This window comes from Haliotis cracherodii, unplaced genomic scaffold (genome assembly GCF_022045235.1).
Source record: "Haliotis cracherodii isolate W230 unplaced genomic scaffold, xgHalCrac1.p SCAF_1, whole genome shotgun sequence".
Taxonomy (NCBI): Eukaryota; Metazoa; Mollusca; class Gastropoda; order Lepetellida; family Haliotidae; genus Haliotis; species Haliotis cracherodii.
The window spans coordinates 88191392-88208427 of NW_027266264.1; the positions used below are offsets into that span (position 1 = coordinate 88191392).

The following is a 17036-nucleotide window of genomic DNA, read 5'->3' on the forward strand; positions in this document are numbered from 1 at the left end:
GTTAGGGCTCCACCCTTCACAAGACGCCGCACAGGGTGTTGCCTCGCCCACCCTAATTCTTTGGTAAGCTGTTAGGGCAACACCCTTCACAAGACGCCGCCCCAGTTGTTGCCTCGCCCACCCTAATTCTTTGGTAAGCTGCCAGGGTTGGGTTTAGACGAATGCTTCACACACGTAGACAGCACAGTCCGCAAGTCACCTTTACTGGCAAACAATGACAGCATTGCTATCATATTCCGATTATTCTCAAAAATGCAATTCTAAAATTAACATAATGATATTTTTAAGACAACTTTAGTGCCCTTGATACACAATGTTATCCATCAACAAAATCATTCAGCATGATGATCATAACATAGCTGCGATACATATACTTTATACAGCCCCCATGAACACCATGTCTGCATTGCGTACAGTCAGGAACAAGGGAAGGGAGGCTACACTTGGAAATACATTGCGAGATCAAGTGTTTGAATGCTGAGTTTGCAGATATGCAATGGTGTGAAGACGCGTATTCGTGTATCATCATTTACACTGCTTTTAGTCTGTAACATTTTATCACATAGGCGGAATGTTGTTAACGTTAAATTCTACATCGATATTTTCATTCCAGATAAACTCATACCCAACGAGATGCACCAGCTCAGGTCAGAATCACTGCTCACGATTTAGGGTGAGGTGAAATGGTGTTTTACGTCGCGTCCAAGATTATTGCACTTATACAGCGACGTACATGCACGTCTGTGTGTGTGTTTGTGTGTGAGTGTGTGGCTGCATCCAGAGTGATGCCGATTGATAGTGCTAGCCCATTGAGATACCATGCCGCAGTTTAACATGAATACCCCACTCAGACACAGTATACTGACTCCGAGCCGGCCAGTCCTTGTCTTAGCCCCTTAATGCCGCGCGCCAGCCAGGGTAACAACAAGTACCATCTTTTAACGTCTTTTGGCTTAAGGGGCGGTGGGTTAGCCTAGTGGTTAGAGCGTTAGCTCGTCACGCCAAAGGCTCGGGTTCGATGCCATACATGGGCACAATTTCTGAAGCCCGTTTTCCGGTGTGCCCCGCCATGATATGCTGGAATATTGCTAAAACCTCTCTCTCTCTCACTCACTCACTCACTCACTCACTCACTCACTCACCCAAACCCCGGACTTTATGCTCTCCGGGCGGACGCTCTACCCGACATTACAGACGGTCCACGCGGCATTTTGCATCCGAGTCTGTATGTGTGTGGAGATGTTATACCTGAAAACGGGTGGTCTTTATGAACATGTTATTTGTGTGAACAGGTTGTCTTTGTCAACAGGTTGTCCTTGTGAACAGGTTATCTTTCTTAACAGATTGTCTTTGTCAACTGGGTGTCTTTGTGAACAGGTTGTCTTTGTGAACAGGTTCTCTAAGTAAACAGGTTGTCTTTGTGAACAGGTTACCTTTTGTGAACAGGTTATCTTTCTTAACAGATTGTTATTGTGAACAGGTTGTCTTTGTGAACAGGTTGTCTTTGTGAACAGGTTACCTTTTGTGAACAGGTCATCTTTCTTAACAGATTGTCTTTGTGAACAGGTTGTCTTTGTGAACAGGTTGTCTTTGTAAACATGTCTGTGTATGATAAATGTGTACAGTTACTCAGAGACGTGTCTAGGCAATCATGATCAGTTAGTCCACGACGTGTGTGGACCATCAGGATCAGTTAGTCCGCGACGTGTGTGGACCATCAGGATCAGTTAGTCCACGACGTGTGTGGTCCATCAAGATCAGTTAGTCCGCGATGTGTGTGGTCCATCAAGCTCAGTTAGTCCGCGAGGTGTGTGGTCCATCCAGATCAGTTAGTCCGCGAGGTGTGTGGTCCATCAAGATCAGTTAGTCCGCGACGTGTGTGGTCCATCAAGATCAGTTAGTCCGCGAGGTGTGTGGTCCATCAAGCTCAGTTAGTCCGCGAGGTGTGTGGTCCATCATGTTCAGTAAATCGGAGACGTGTGTGGTCCATCAAGATCAGTTAGTCCGCGACGTGTGTGATCCATCATGATCAGTTAATCCGCGACGTGTGTGGTCCATCAAGATCAGTTAGTCCGCGACGTGTGTGGTCCATCATGATCAGTTAATCCGCGACGTGTGTGGTCCATCATGATCAGTTAATCCGCGACGTGTGTGGTCCATCATGATCAGTTAATCCGCGACGTGTGTGGTCCATCATGATCAGTTAGTCCGCGACGTGTGGGATCCATCAAGATCAGTTAATCCGCGACGTGTGTGGTCCATCAAGATCAGTTAGTCCGCGATGTGTATGGTCCATCATGATCAGTAAGTCCGCGATGTGTGTGGTCCATCAAGATCACTTAGCCCGCGACGTGTGTGGTCCATTCAGATCAGTTAATCCGCGACGTGTGTGGTCCATCATGATCAGTTAGTCCGCGACGTGTCTGTCCGTCAGGATCGGTTTGTCTGTCACGTGTGTGGTCTATCAGGATCTGTTAGTCTGTAACGTGTGTGGTCTATTAGGATCGGTTAGTCTGTCACGTGTGTGGTCTATCAGGATCATTTAGTCTGTCACGTGTGTGGTCTATCAGGATCAGTTAGTCTGTCACGTGTGTGATCTATCAGGATCAGTTAGTCTGTCACGTGTGTGGTCTATCAGGATCAGTTAGTCTGTTACGTGTGTGGTCTATCAGGATCAGTTAGTCTGTCACGTGTGTGGTCTATCGGGATCAGTTAGTCTGTCTATCATCACCATTCTGGCACTGGATGCCCATCATCACACTGGTTTGCAGCAGACTTTGTAGCCAGTGACATTTCCTACAAGCGGCCAGAGTGACCCTGGTGATGATCCCAGCATGTTGCACGTTCATTGCCTCTGATAGCCAGGTTCGTGTCACAGTTTTAATCAAAAGTGAAAAGTGAGTCTATGTTCCGATTCCGACTTTATCTTCAGCATGTGTTTATGAATCACTATCAAATAGCTATGGTACCAGGGATTCGCGAACAGGTGTGATTATCGAGTCATTTCAGTGGCATCAGTTAAAACATATTGAAATGAAGAAAACAACAACAAACATATAAGAGACAAAGAATAAACAAAGCCAGCGTATTTAGACTCACGAAGCCACTTGCCTCGGGATATGTTATGCGACATTGTTGCCGCACATACAAGGAAGTTTGTTCCTTCATCCGTGACCAGTAACGTTATCTGCCGCCTCATCTACCCCTCCGGGCTACGCATACACGAACCTGGGGCTCGGTTTATTGTTTGAGCTTTACAAATGTTTTTTTTAAGGGCGATTCTATTGTACATTTCAAACACTTCGGACTTACTGGAGGTTTAATGGCACAAATATCATGTCAATACACGTGCACTCTTTTGTTGATGAGCACCGCACCTGTATGTAACAATCACACATGCATACACGTGCACTCTCCTGTTGATGAACACCGCACCTGTATGTAACAATCACACTTGCATACACGTGCACTCTCCTGTTGATGAACACCGCACCTGTATGTAACAATCACACTTGCATACACGTGCACTCTCCTGTTGATGAGCACCGCACCTGTATGTAACAATCACACATGCATACACGTGCCTTCTCCTGTTGATGAACACCGCACCTGTATGTAACAATCACACATGCATACACGTGCACTCTCCTGTTGATGAACACCGCACCTGTATGTAACAATCACACATGCATACACGTGCCTTCTCCTGTTGATGAACACCGCACCTGTATGTAACAATCACACTTGCATACACGTGCACTCTCCTGTTGATGAACACCGCACCTGTATGTAACAATCACACTTGCATACACGTGCCTTCTCCTGTTGATGAGCACCGCACCTGTATGTAACAATCACACATGCATACACGTGCACTCTCCTGTTGATGAGCACCGCACCTGTATGTAACAATCACACATGCATACACGTGCACTCTCCTGTTGATGAACACCGCACCTGTATGTAACAATCACACATGCATACACGTGCCTTCTCCTGTTGATGAACACCGCACCTGTATGTAACAATCACACTTGCATACACGTGCACTCTCCTGTTGATGAGCACCGCACCTGTATGTAACAATCACACATGCATACACGTGCACTCTCCTGTTGATGAACACCGCACCTGTATGTAACAATCACACATGCATACACGTGCCTTCTCCTGTTGATGAACACCGCACCTGTATGTAACAATCACACATGCATACACGTGCCTTCTCCTGTTGATGAACACCGCACCTGTATGTAACAATCACACTTGCATACACGTGCACTCTCCTGTTGATGAGCACCGCACCTGTATGTAACAATCACATATGCATACACGTGCACTCTCCTGTTGATGAACACCGCACCTGTATGTAACAATCACACATGCATACACGTGCACTCTCCTGTTGATGAACACCGCACCTGTATGTAACAATCACACATGCATACACGTGCCTTCTCCTGTTGATGAACACCGCACCTGTATGTAACAATCACACTTGCATACACGTGCACTCTCCTGTTGGTGAGCACCGCACCTGTATGTAACAATCACACATGCATACACGTGCACTCTCCTGTTGATGAACACCGCACCTGTATGTAACAATCACACATGCATATACGTGCCTTCTCCTGTTGATGAACACCGCACCTGTATGTAACAATCACACATGCATACACGTGCCTTCTCCTGTTGATGAACACCGCACCTGTATGTAACAATCACACTTGCATACACGTGCCTTCTCCTGTTGATGAACACCGCACCTGTATGTAACAATCACACATGCATACACGTGCCTTCTCCTGTTGATGAACACCGCACCTGTATGTAACAATCACACATGCATACACGTGCCTTCTCCTGTTGATGAACACCGCACCTGTATGTAACAATCACACATTCATACACGTGCACTCCCTTGTTGCCCAACAGATCTACAGATACAATTACACATGCATACTCATGCATGCATGTGTATGACTATTATGAGAGGCACGGGTGGCCCTGTCGTCTGAGGCGCCGCGATTTGCGATACAGATTTGCGTCCCTTGTGCGCACCAGAATTCTATGGTCGTGTGTTCGAATCCCGTCCCGATAATGTTTCTAGGTTTGTCAGCACCATACCCATGCTTGTGGGTTTCACCAATGTGGTAAACGTCTGAGACCTGCATCACTTCGGGCGTTCCTCCCGCATTAAGCTGATATGCCCGCTGATATGCCCTGTTAAAACCAACTCACTCACTCTTAATATTATGAAAATATACACAGTGAAATGTATCAGTGACCATAAAACTTTATTGATAACTGAGTTAATGATAATAATAATGATATGACTTTAAGTCTGTATGTATAGATATATCTTCTGCAGACGATCGCACCTCCACTGTGGGATTACAAACTGTTGTCTTAATATAAAGAACATGTCACCAAAAGTGGGTAAATAACAAACTTTCCTGGGTACAATATGAATTTTAGATGATAGGGCATATTGCCGCCATCCACAGCCCAATGAAACATCGGTACACGTTTAATCTCCAAATAAACAGAGGACATTAACGGTATTGGCTTGGGACGAATCTCCGTGTGAAATATAGGAACATGTTTGCCTTTGAGTGTACACATTACCTAATGTATTTATATATGTCAATAGTAAGTACATCATATTCTTGTAAAATATATCAACATGTTAATAAACATCACAATAGTACCAGTTGAGATGACGCAATGGGGATGTGAAACAAAGGTTACAGAAAGGACCTGTTTGATCCGGGATTAGGTAAAATATCGGAATCCATATGCATTCAAATGATCCAGCAGGCAATTAGATACATTCTTGAATACTTCTCTTTAAATATACATAGAAATCTAATTACACGTAGCACACATTCCGGGACAATATACTCTGTTATGATACATGGCATTCGCTCGTGATCTCGCAGGAAATCGTACAGGGATTTGTCAAGTCACTCACAAACACAATATCGTGACTAAACTGAACAAGGAAGATGCGAGTCTATGCACGCCTGTAATCGCACTCCATGGGCTGTCACGGTATCTGGTGGCTAGCTTGACGTAACTCGTCTGGAAACTGCCGTGGCTGTCAGTAAATGTGAGTGTAAGTGGACTTCGTTATAACGCCGATAAAGGTCATTTCAGCTGAAGAAAGCTAAATGTGACATAGGTTTACCAATGTGGAGACACACACGAGTACGTGCACTTACAAGGACCCTAGGTCCCCGTCCCAGGGCTGAAGTGCTTCTCTATAGTAACTTACAATTCTCTACTCTCCATATACAATGTAGCGAGAGACTCATGGCGTCTTCGCGAGATAATATGGCAGTCTAAATCAAAACAACACAGCTCCCAAGCATACACGTCAGTTTTGGTTCTGCTGTTACATGCTACGTCGTCCTTCACCTTTACACAGTGGTCAAGGTCGCCAATCAGCGGTGCTTATGTCCGCTGTATCTCTAAGTGACAAATGTAGAGTGAGTGAGTGAGTGAGTATGGTTTTACGCCGCTTTTAGCAATATTCCAGCAATATCACGGCGGGGGACACCACAAATGGGCTTCACACATTGTACCCATGTCGGGAATCGAACCCGGGTCTTCGGCGTGACGAGCGAACGCTTTAACCACTAGGCTACCCGACCGCCCCGACAAATGTAGAGAACCCGACTTGCGAAGTGGGACGTGATGCTTGGTGAGGACGCTGAGTCTAGAAGTTCTCGAAGTGGTGGGTGTAGCTTGGCCCCTCCAGAGTGTTGAGGTAACTACATGCTGCCTGGACTGAGTTGGTCATTGGGCCTGGACCACAGCTGAAGACGCCCACGCGGCGAACCTGCCAGAACAGAGACAACCTATCATGCAGTACTCGTGGACTCATGCATATGTCATTATACAAATAATTACCCCTGACGAGGTCAATATGCAAAACCAAGGACCCGACCCCTGAGATGGTCTTTAAACCGTCCCGTGTTTCATTATAGTAACTTAGCAGCGAACCGTGAAATGGTCCTACCAGACGCCATCTTGTTTTCTAGCAGACAATCAATATTCATCAGGTGACGAGTCAGTATTCGAGGTCAGTGTCACTCACGTGATTTTGGGGTGTACATTGACATATATTGTTTCGCCACGTGGTAAGGATGAATGGAACGGCATGATTCTTACTGACCAAGTCTGAAGTGATTCCTGGTGATACAGACCTGTGGGTGTTCATAGTGGAGAGAGTTGAGAAACTCATCAAACTCGGGCCGCCCGAAGTGGGTGACAGCCCGGAGGCCAGTCAGCAGGCTGCGGTTTTCCACCTTCTGGAAGTGTCGCTCACAGATGTACTGAAACAGAGGCCCTTGTTTATATGTATGTTGTTTAACGCCACACTCTGCATTAACCCACCTACATGAAGACGGCCTGTAAAAAGTCGAGTTTGGACCAGACAATCCAGTGATCGATATTGTGAATGGCTTCCTGTTCTAGTTCTGAACATTACAGAGGTAATCAGCGTCTGACATACCAACATGGTGGTCCTCAGATCGAACTTCTGCTGGAACTGCGTGACGAAGATGTGGACGCTGACGATGTTGTGCTTGTCCTTGTTCTCCACATCCCTGATGATGTCAACCAGCCACTCGTAGTGCTTCTGGGTGCGCGTCACCCACACGAAGTACACCTACATACAAGATATATACACTCCTAGATACCTGACACACATAGCATTGTCCATTGATTGCTACTTTCAGTTTTCTTTACAGACGGTTGACACCAAGGCGACAAGATAAGGATGTTTTTTTTTGGTTTGGTTTGTTGTTTAACGCCGCATTCACCAGTATTCCAGGTATATGACGGCGGTCTGTAAATAATCGAGGCTGGACCTGGCAATCTAGTGATTGACATCATGAGCAGCGATCCATGCAATTGAGATATGATGACATGCATCAACCGAGCCTGAGCACCAAATCCCGTCAGTCGCCTCTTACGACAAACATAGTCGCCTTTTAGGGCACGCAAATGTTGCTGAAAACCCGGATCTTCACGGGTCAGGAAGTAATCTGTGTGACTCCACGCCCTGCCACACACTCTCCGTCAAATGGAGTACATCCCAGGTCGCATCTTAGGATACTGAGATTCTCAAATGTAATATGAATGTATTCAGCCCCACTTTGTGCACCAATGTAGCGGGCGTAAACTTTCCGAGTGTGATGTCACCTGAGCGAGGCCTCCATGCCCTGCCAAGTGTACATGTTAGCTTCACAATTAGCTGTAATGACAAGCTGACGAGGTGTGATGTCATCTGAGTGAGGCCTCCATGCCCTGCCAAGTGTACATGTTAGCTTCACAATTAGCTGTAATGACAAGCTGACGAGGTGTGATGTCATCTGAGTGAGGCCTCCATGCCCTGCCAAGTGTACATGTTAGCTTCACAATTAGCTGTAATGACAAGCTGACGAGGTGTGATGTCATCTGAGCGAGGCCTCCATGCCCTGCCAAGTGTACATGTTAGCTTCACAATTAGCTGTAATGACAAGCTGACGAGGTGTGATGTCATCTGAGCGAGGCCTCCATGCCCTGCCAAGTGTACATGTTAGCTTCACAATTAGCTGTAATGACAAGCTGACGAGGTGTGATGTCATCTGAGTGAGGCCTCCATGCCCTGCCAAGTGTACATGTTAGCTTCACAATTAGCTGTAATGACAAGCTGACGAGGTGTGATGTCATCTGAGTGAGGCCTCCATGCCCTGCCAAGTGTACATGTTAGCTTCACAATTAGCTGTAATGACAAGCTGACGAGGTGTGATGTCATCTGAGTGAGGCCTCCATGCCCTGCCAAGTGTACATGTTAGCTTCACAATTAGCTGTAATGACAAGCTAAGGAGGTGTGATGTCATCTGAGTGAGGCCTCCATGCCCTGCCAAGTGTACATGTTAGCTTCACAATTAGCTGTAATGACAAGCTGACGAGGTGTGATGTCATCTGAGTGAGGCCTCCATGCCCTGCCAAGTGTACATGTTAGCTTCACAATTAGCTGTAATGACAAGCTGACGAGGTGTGATGTCATCTGAGTGAGGCCTCCATGCCCTGCCAAGTGTACATGTTAGCTTCACAATTAGCTGTAATGACAAGCTGACGAGGTGTGATGTCACCTGAGCGAGGCCTCCATGCCCTGCCAAGTGTCCATGTTAGCTTCACAATTAGCTGTAATGACAAGCTGACGAGGTGTGATGTCATCTGAGTGAGGCCTCCATGCCCTGCCAAGTGTACATGTTAGCTTCACAATTAGCTGTAATGACAAGCTGACGAGGTGTGATGTCACCTGAGCGAGGCCTCCATGCCCTGCCAAGTGTACATGTTAGCTTCACAATTAGCTGTAATGACAAGCTGACGAGGTGTGATGTCATCTGAGTGAGGCCTCCATGCCCTGCCAAGTGTACATGTTAGCTTCACAATTAGCTGTAATGACAAGCTGACGAGGTGTGATGTCATCTGAGTGAGGCCTCCATGCCCTGCCAAGTGTACATGTTAGCTTCACAATTAGCTGTAATGACAAGATGACGAGGTGTGATGTCATCTGAGTGAGGCCTCCATGCCCTGCCAAGTGTACATGTTAGCTTCACAATTAGCTGTAATGACAAGCTGACGAGGTGTGATGTCACCTGAGCGAGGCCTCCATGTCCTGCCAAGTGTACATGTTAGCTTCACAATTAGCTGTAATGACAAGCTGACGAGGTGTGATGCCATCTGAGTGAGGCATCCATGCCCTGCCAAGTGTACATGTTAGCTTCACAATTAGCTGTAATGACAAGCTGACATTCTGTCATCAGCATCGTAAATATTTTGAGAAAAGTAGCTCTCGTTTGAAGTTAGACCTACCTGTAATATAACCAACATCAACACAAAAACATTTCTGCTTGTAATGCCTGTTTACCTTTTTACATGTAAAGCGAGCCCCCGTCTGTGACTTGAACGCAATGTCTTTGAGAATGGAGGCAAACGGCGTCACGCCTATCCCGCCACCCACAAGCACTGCGATGTCGAATGTGTACCAGTCCTGATGCCCCTCGCCGAATGGCCCGTCGAGATACAACTAGAACAGACGTACCACGAGGACTACAATGCCTAGAACATAGAATACACCTGCATTGCTTCAGAAAGATCACCCCCCAACGTACATCTGGCAACATTTGCTTTTGCCTCAACCACAATTCCCAAAGTGTCGTTCAAAGACACTCGTGGCATTCCAAAACGCTTTGGCCCACCGAAAGACTGCCTGGTCACACTAACCACAGCCTGGACACACTAACCACAGCCTGATCACACTAACCACAGCCTGATCACACTAACCATAGCCTGATCACACTAACCACAGCCTGGACACACTAACCACAGCCTGGTCACACTAACCACAGCCTGATCACACTAACCACAGCCTGATCACACTAACCACAGCCTGATCACACTAACCACAGCCTGGACACACTAACCACAGCCTGATCACACTAACCACAGCCTGGACACACTAACCACAGCCTGTTCACAATAACCACAGCCTGATCACACTAACCACAGCCTGATCACACTAACCACAGCCTGATCACACTAACCACAGCCTGGACACACTAACCACAGCCTGATCACACTAACCACAGCCTGATCACACTAACCACAGCCTGATCACACTAACCACAGCCTGGACACACTAACCATAGCCTGGTCACACTAACCACAGCCTGGTCACACTAACCACAGCCTGATCACACTAACCACAGCCTGATCACACTAACCACAGCCTGATCACACTAACCACAGCCTGGACACACTAACCATAGCCTGGTCACACTAACCACAGCCTGATCACACTAACCACAGCCTGATCACACTAACCACAGCCTGGACACACTAACCATAGCCTGGTCACACTAACCACAGCCTGGTCACACTAACCACAGCCTGGTCACACTAACCACAGCCTGATCACACTAACCACAGCCTGATCACACTAACCACAGCCTGGACACACTAACCATAGCCTGGTCACACTAACCACAGCCTGATCACACTAACCACAGCCTGATCACACTAACCACAGCCTGGACACACTAACCACAGCCTGGTCACACTAACCACAGCCTGGACACACTAACCACAGCCTGGTCACACTAACCACAGCCTGATCACACTAACCACAGCCTGATCACACTAACCACAGCCTGGACACACTAACCACAGCCTGGTCACACTAACCATAGCCTGGACACACTAACCACAGCCTGATCACACTAACCACAGCCTGGTCACACTAACCATAGCCTGGTCACACTAACCACAGCCTGATCACACTAACCACAGCCTGGTCACACTAACCATAGCCTGGTCACACTAACCATAGCCTGGTCACACTAACCACAGCCTGGTCACACTAACCACAGCCTGGTCACACTAACCACAGCCTGGTCACACTAACCATAGCCTGGTCACACTAACCACAGCCTGGACACACTCATAGCCTGGTCACAATAACCACAGCCTGGACACACTAACCACAGCCTGGTCACACTAACCACAGCCTGGTCACACTAACCACAGCCTGGACACACTAACCACAGCCTGGACACACGCATAGCCTGGTCACACTAACCACAGCCTGGACACACTCATAGCCTGGTCACACTAACCATAGCCTGGTCACACTAACCACAGCCTGGTCACACTAACCACAGCCTGGACACACTAACCACAGCCTGGTCACACTAACCACAGCCTGGTCACACTAACCACAGCCTGGACACACTAACCACAGCCTGGACACACTCATAGCCTGGTCACACTAACCACAGCCTGGACACACTCATAGCCTGGTCACACTAACCACAGCCTGGACACACTCATAGCCTGGTCACACTAACCACAGCCTGGTCACACTAACCACAGCCTGGTCACACTCATAGCCTGGTCACACTAACCACAGCCTGGACACACTCATAGCCTGGTCACACTAACCACAGCCTGGACACACTAACCACAGCCTGGTCACACTAACCATAGCCTGGACACACTAACCACAGCCTGGACACACTAACCACAGCCTGGTCACACTAACCACAGCCTGGTCACACTAACCACAGCCTGGTCACACTAACCAGAGCCTGGTCACACTAACCACAGCCTGGCCACACTAACCACGGCCTGGTCACACTAACCACAGCCTGGTCACACTAACCACAGCCAGGCCGTTCAAGACTACCATTCCGCTCAGAGATGTTGATGCCGCTCAGAAATGATCAATGCGGTCAAAGACGTTCATACTTGCCTCTCACATACCAGTCATCTTAGGCGCCGCGATTCGCTGTGCAGAGTTGCGTCCTTTGTGCACGCCACAAACCTATGATTGTGGGTTCGAATCCCGGTTCCCCCCAATTATGTTTCTAGGTTTGTCAGCACCATACCCGTGCTCGTGGGTTTCACCGAAGTGGTAAACGTCTGTGACCTGCATTACTTCGGGCTTTCCTCCAACATTGATCTGACACGCCGTGATATAACAGGAATAATGTTAAAAGCGGCGTTAAACACAACTACACCCAGACGTTAATGTCGCTTAATGACGTTCATGTCACTCAAACAGATTCACGTTTGAAAGAAACGCTTATGCCACTCCCGTCACAATAACACCACCCAGGGCTTGTGGGAGGCTAGGAAGGTACTGTTCGTCTTGGCTCACCTTGGGTAACTTGTTCATGTCAAGGTTGCTGGGGTCATAGGTCTCGCGCAGATTGCTGGTCCACGGGCCAACTGCCCGGATGTGCAAAGACAGATTTTCCTCGTGCGGAGCTGACGTCAGAGTAAAAGGGTGGTACTCACTCTTCCCCAGATTCAGACAGGCGATACGGACCCACTGCCCAGACTTGTAGTCAAAGTTAGCGGGACGTTTGAACTCCAGAAATATCACAGCTGAAACCCGAAGGCAATGCACGTTTATCCTAATGAGTGATAAATGGCAAATTGTTGCATAAAGGTACAATTTCGGATTTTTTCAAAACAGCCAGATTCGTCTGAACACACCACACCAGATGTCAACAACATTCATCTGACCTCACCTGACGACGTGATACAACCAGACAGCTTTTTCACCAAACTTACAGCGTTAACATTGTCTTAAAGATGAAGTAGAGAAGATTACCGTAGCTGAGTCAATTCTTGAAGTTGTATAGGCGCTGTGTCATCTTAAGTTTGAGACACGAACTTAAAACAGGTTGGAACCTGTCGTCAGTGTTTACTCCAGATCCGACAGCTTGATTGATGTCTAAATAACGAGTCGATAACAGATGTTGCTTGCTGGAAGGGATAGCATAACAATCAAGGCTGCTTGCAGGCACACAAAACATTTATTCTGCACGACTACATCGGCGACTATCCTGGTCGTATGTGGCGACTGACGGGATCGGGTGGTCAGGTTCGCTGACTTGGTTGATGCATGTCATCGTATACCAATTGCGTGGATCGCTGTTCATGATGTCAATCACTGGACTGTCTGGTCCAGACTCGATTATTTACAGATCGCCGACATACAGCTTGAATATTGCTGATCGCGGCGTTAAACAACAAACAAACAAACATGTGAAAAGTGCATCGCTGCTGATGACGAAAGAGACACGTGACTAGTAAAGTAGAGTCAGCAGTGTACCCCGGGTCACAGTTAGTGTAACAGTCGAAGTTAATGCGGACATTGTATTGAAATGTTCTGAGAAAGTCAGTTATTCGTCATCCACAAATAATTCAGGAACTGTCGTTGTACACCTTTCAAACTCTCCTTCACAAATAAATATATACCAAATAAACGTAAAAATACATTTTAGTCAATGGGTTATCCTGAAAAATCAATGACTCACTGAGTCATTATTTCCCCCCGTCACAAAAGAGCTCACTGTCTCAAGTAAGATAACATTGCGAAAGGTTTAAGACAGCTTCAAGAAGAGCGCTCATATTATAAACTGGCCAAAACAAAACCGCATAGCTGAAATCTGTTTTTCAAACTTGACTGTTATTAAAGATGAAGGCTTGATCTCAATACAAAAGGTCATTGCTAACTGTGAATATTGACCTTACACTAATTTATTGCACCCGAACACAACATTTGGTGACTTGTCGCCAAAATACATCACCTTGAAACCAAACTGGGAGAAATTGCATGGAGAGAGAGCTGTAAGCATGCTGCACGTGCAAATACGGTTACTTAACCTTTATACCGATAGGTATAAAAATTTGGCAGTCCTGCTGTGAATCACTCTCCGATGTTCTGTATACGTGACTCTCATGATGCCAAGACTGAATGAAGACTGTAGAAACAAAGCCATTGGACGTGTGGAAGCTGGAGAAAGTCAGACATCAGTAGCCAGGCACTTAAACGTGAGGCAGAGCACCATTTCTCGTCTGTGGCAGCGCTACAGACTCCACAACTCTACAAGAGATCGACCGAGAAGTGGAAGACCCAGGGTCACAACTGCGGCGCAGGACCGCTTCATCCGGGTGTTGCATCTTCGCAACCGGACAATCAGTGCAGAATACACAGCTAACAATGTTCCTGGTCTTCGTAGAGTCTCAGCGCAAACCATCAGAAATCGTGAGAGCATGGGATACGGCCAATGAGACCATATACAACGCCCGCTCTGCGGCAACATCGTCGTGCACGTCTGCAAACGAGCAGACATGTTCGACCATGGACCCTAGTGCACTGGAGAAGGATATGCTTCAGTGATGGGTCGTGGTTCATGTTGTATCGCCATGATGGTAGGTGTCTACAGACGGAGAAATGAACGCTGCACTGTATTCATGAAGTCAACCGATACGACGGTAGAAGTGTCATGATGTGGGCAGGCATATCCGTGAATGGTAGGTCAGATCTGGTGCACGTGCAGGGAAATTTAACTGCTGTACGCTACCGTGATGAAATCCTTCAACGTCACCTTATTCCCGCCATGGACGTCAGAAGAGAGATTTCCCAGCAAGACAACGCAAGACCGCATACTGCACGTGTTACCATGGATTATCTTGCCCAAAACAATGTTTCTGTGCTGCCATGACCCTCCAAATCGCCTGATCTAAACCCCATTGAACATTTGTGGGATCTGCTAGACAGATGTGTACGACGCCGACAGCCGACAGCCTCAACCACAGAAGCACAATAGCTGAACCATGCATTGCAGGATGAGTGGAGAAGGATTCCACAACGTCAGATTCGACGACTCATACATTCCATGCCCAGGCGGTGCAGAGCTGTGATCGATACTCGTGGTGGTAACACCCGGTACTGACTTTGGCACAGTGCCGTCACAGACACAGACGTCCCTTAGAACATTAAAAGACTGTTTGTTGTGTAAGTAACATGTGCCTCATCCTGTGTCAAATATATTTTTCTGCTAATCTAATTTGACGCCGTATACGGCAACTAAAGACACAATAACTAATAATATTCGTTGAACGTTACCTGGCTACGGTATATACAGATATATTCGACTGGCCATACCTGTTTGCGGTATGTACAGATATACTCGTCTGGCCATACCTGTTTGCGATATATACAAATATATTTGCTCGACCTTACTTAGTGGCGGTATATACAGATATATTCGTCTGGCCTTACTTAATGGCGGTATATACAGATATATTCGTCTGACCTTACTTAGTGGCAGTATATACAGATATATTCGTCTGGCCTTACTTAATGGCGGTATATACAGATATATTCGTCTGACCTTACTTAGTGGCAGTATATACAGATATATTCGTCTGGCCTTACTTAATGGCGGTATATACAGTTATATTCGTCTGGTCATACCTGTTTGTGGTATATACAGTTATATTCGTCTGACCTTACCTAGTGGCGGTATATACAGATATATAAGTCGAACGTTATCTGGTGGCGTTGTATACAGATATATTTGTCTGACCTTACTTAGTGGCGGTATATACAGATATATTCGTCTGATCTTACTTAGTGGCGGTATATACAGATATATTCGTCTGGCCTTACTTAGTGGCGGTATATACAGATATTTTCGTCTGATCTTACTTAGTGGCGGTATATACAGATATATTCGTCTGACCTTACTTAGTGGCGGTATATACAGATATATTCGTTTGGTCATACCTGTTTGTGGTATATACAGTTATATTCGTCTGACCTTACCTTGTGGCGGTATATACAGATATATTAGTCGAACGTTATCTGGTGGCGTTATATACAGATATATTCGTCTGACCTTACCTGGGGGCGGTATATACAGATATATTCGTCTGATGTTACGTAGTGGCGGTATATACAGATATATTCGTCTGATCTCACTTAGTGGCGGTATATATAGAGGTTATCACGCGAGTGTGTTTGGGGATGGTAAATATCCTGCATTAGAAATAAACATTGTATTTAGCGAGCCTTGGCGAGCTAAATACATAGTGTTTATTCCTAATACAGGATATTTACCATCCCCAAACACACAAGCGTGATAACCTCTTTATCATATAATGTCATTCTTTAATTCTGTGCTTCAAAATCACTTTCCCTCTTTCACAAACATTACCGAAACATTGCGAGTTTTCCTGGAATGCGCGCATTAATATTTATTACGTCACAGGGTAAGTGATGTGTCAGTCGGACAGTGACAGTAGCCAATATAGTTCCAACTGAAATTTGTTTCTTATACAGTGGCGAAGCAACATATACGCAAAACAACTATTGTTTTTATTTGCCTTTCGCGGCAATCCATCGGTCTGTCCGCTAGAGTAACTGCCCTTTGTCAAAGGGAAGCTACTCTAACCCTAGTCTATGAGACGTCACGGCCACGGTCAGACGTTGTTGACAGTCGGTCTGTCATAACGTTGAGAAGTGTAGTCAGATGTACACACAGCGACAAAACGAAACAAGGTAACAATTCAAACATATTTGGTTCCAAATCAAACTATTTTAATTCGTGGAGAAGGTTTCAAGCCGCAGAGGTCTACAAGCACAGATATGGATACTGATCCCACTTGGCTAGGCC

General features: G+C 46.4%; 1 protein-coding gene across 1 annotated transcript in view; it reads right to left on the bottom strand.

Moving 5' to 3' along the window:
- Positions 1-5283: 5283 nt before the first annotated feature.
- The window catches only part of LOC139453812 (dual oxidase 2-like), a 71903-nt gene continuing 60150 nt past the window's right edge, over positions 5284-17036 (bottom strand). Inside the window, exons 28-32 of the mRNA XM_071235274.1 lie at positions 12722-12951; positions 9932-10090; positions 7523-7678; positions 7215-7343; positions 5284-6847 (exon numbers count right to left, since the gene is read on the bottom strand). Of these exons, the coding sequence (XP_071091375.1) occupies positions 6725-6847; positions 7215-7343; positions 7523-7678; positions 9932-10090; positions 12722-12951 (797 nt within the window). The 3' untranslated portion in view covers positions 5284-6724. The remainder of the gene's footprint in view (positions 6848-7214; positions 7344-7522; positions 7679-9931; positions 10091-12721; positions 12952-17036) is intronic.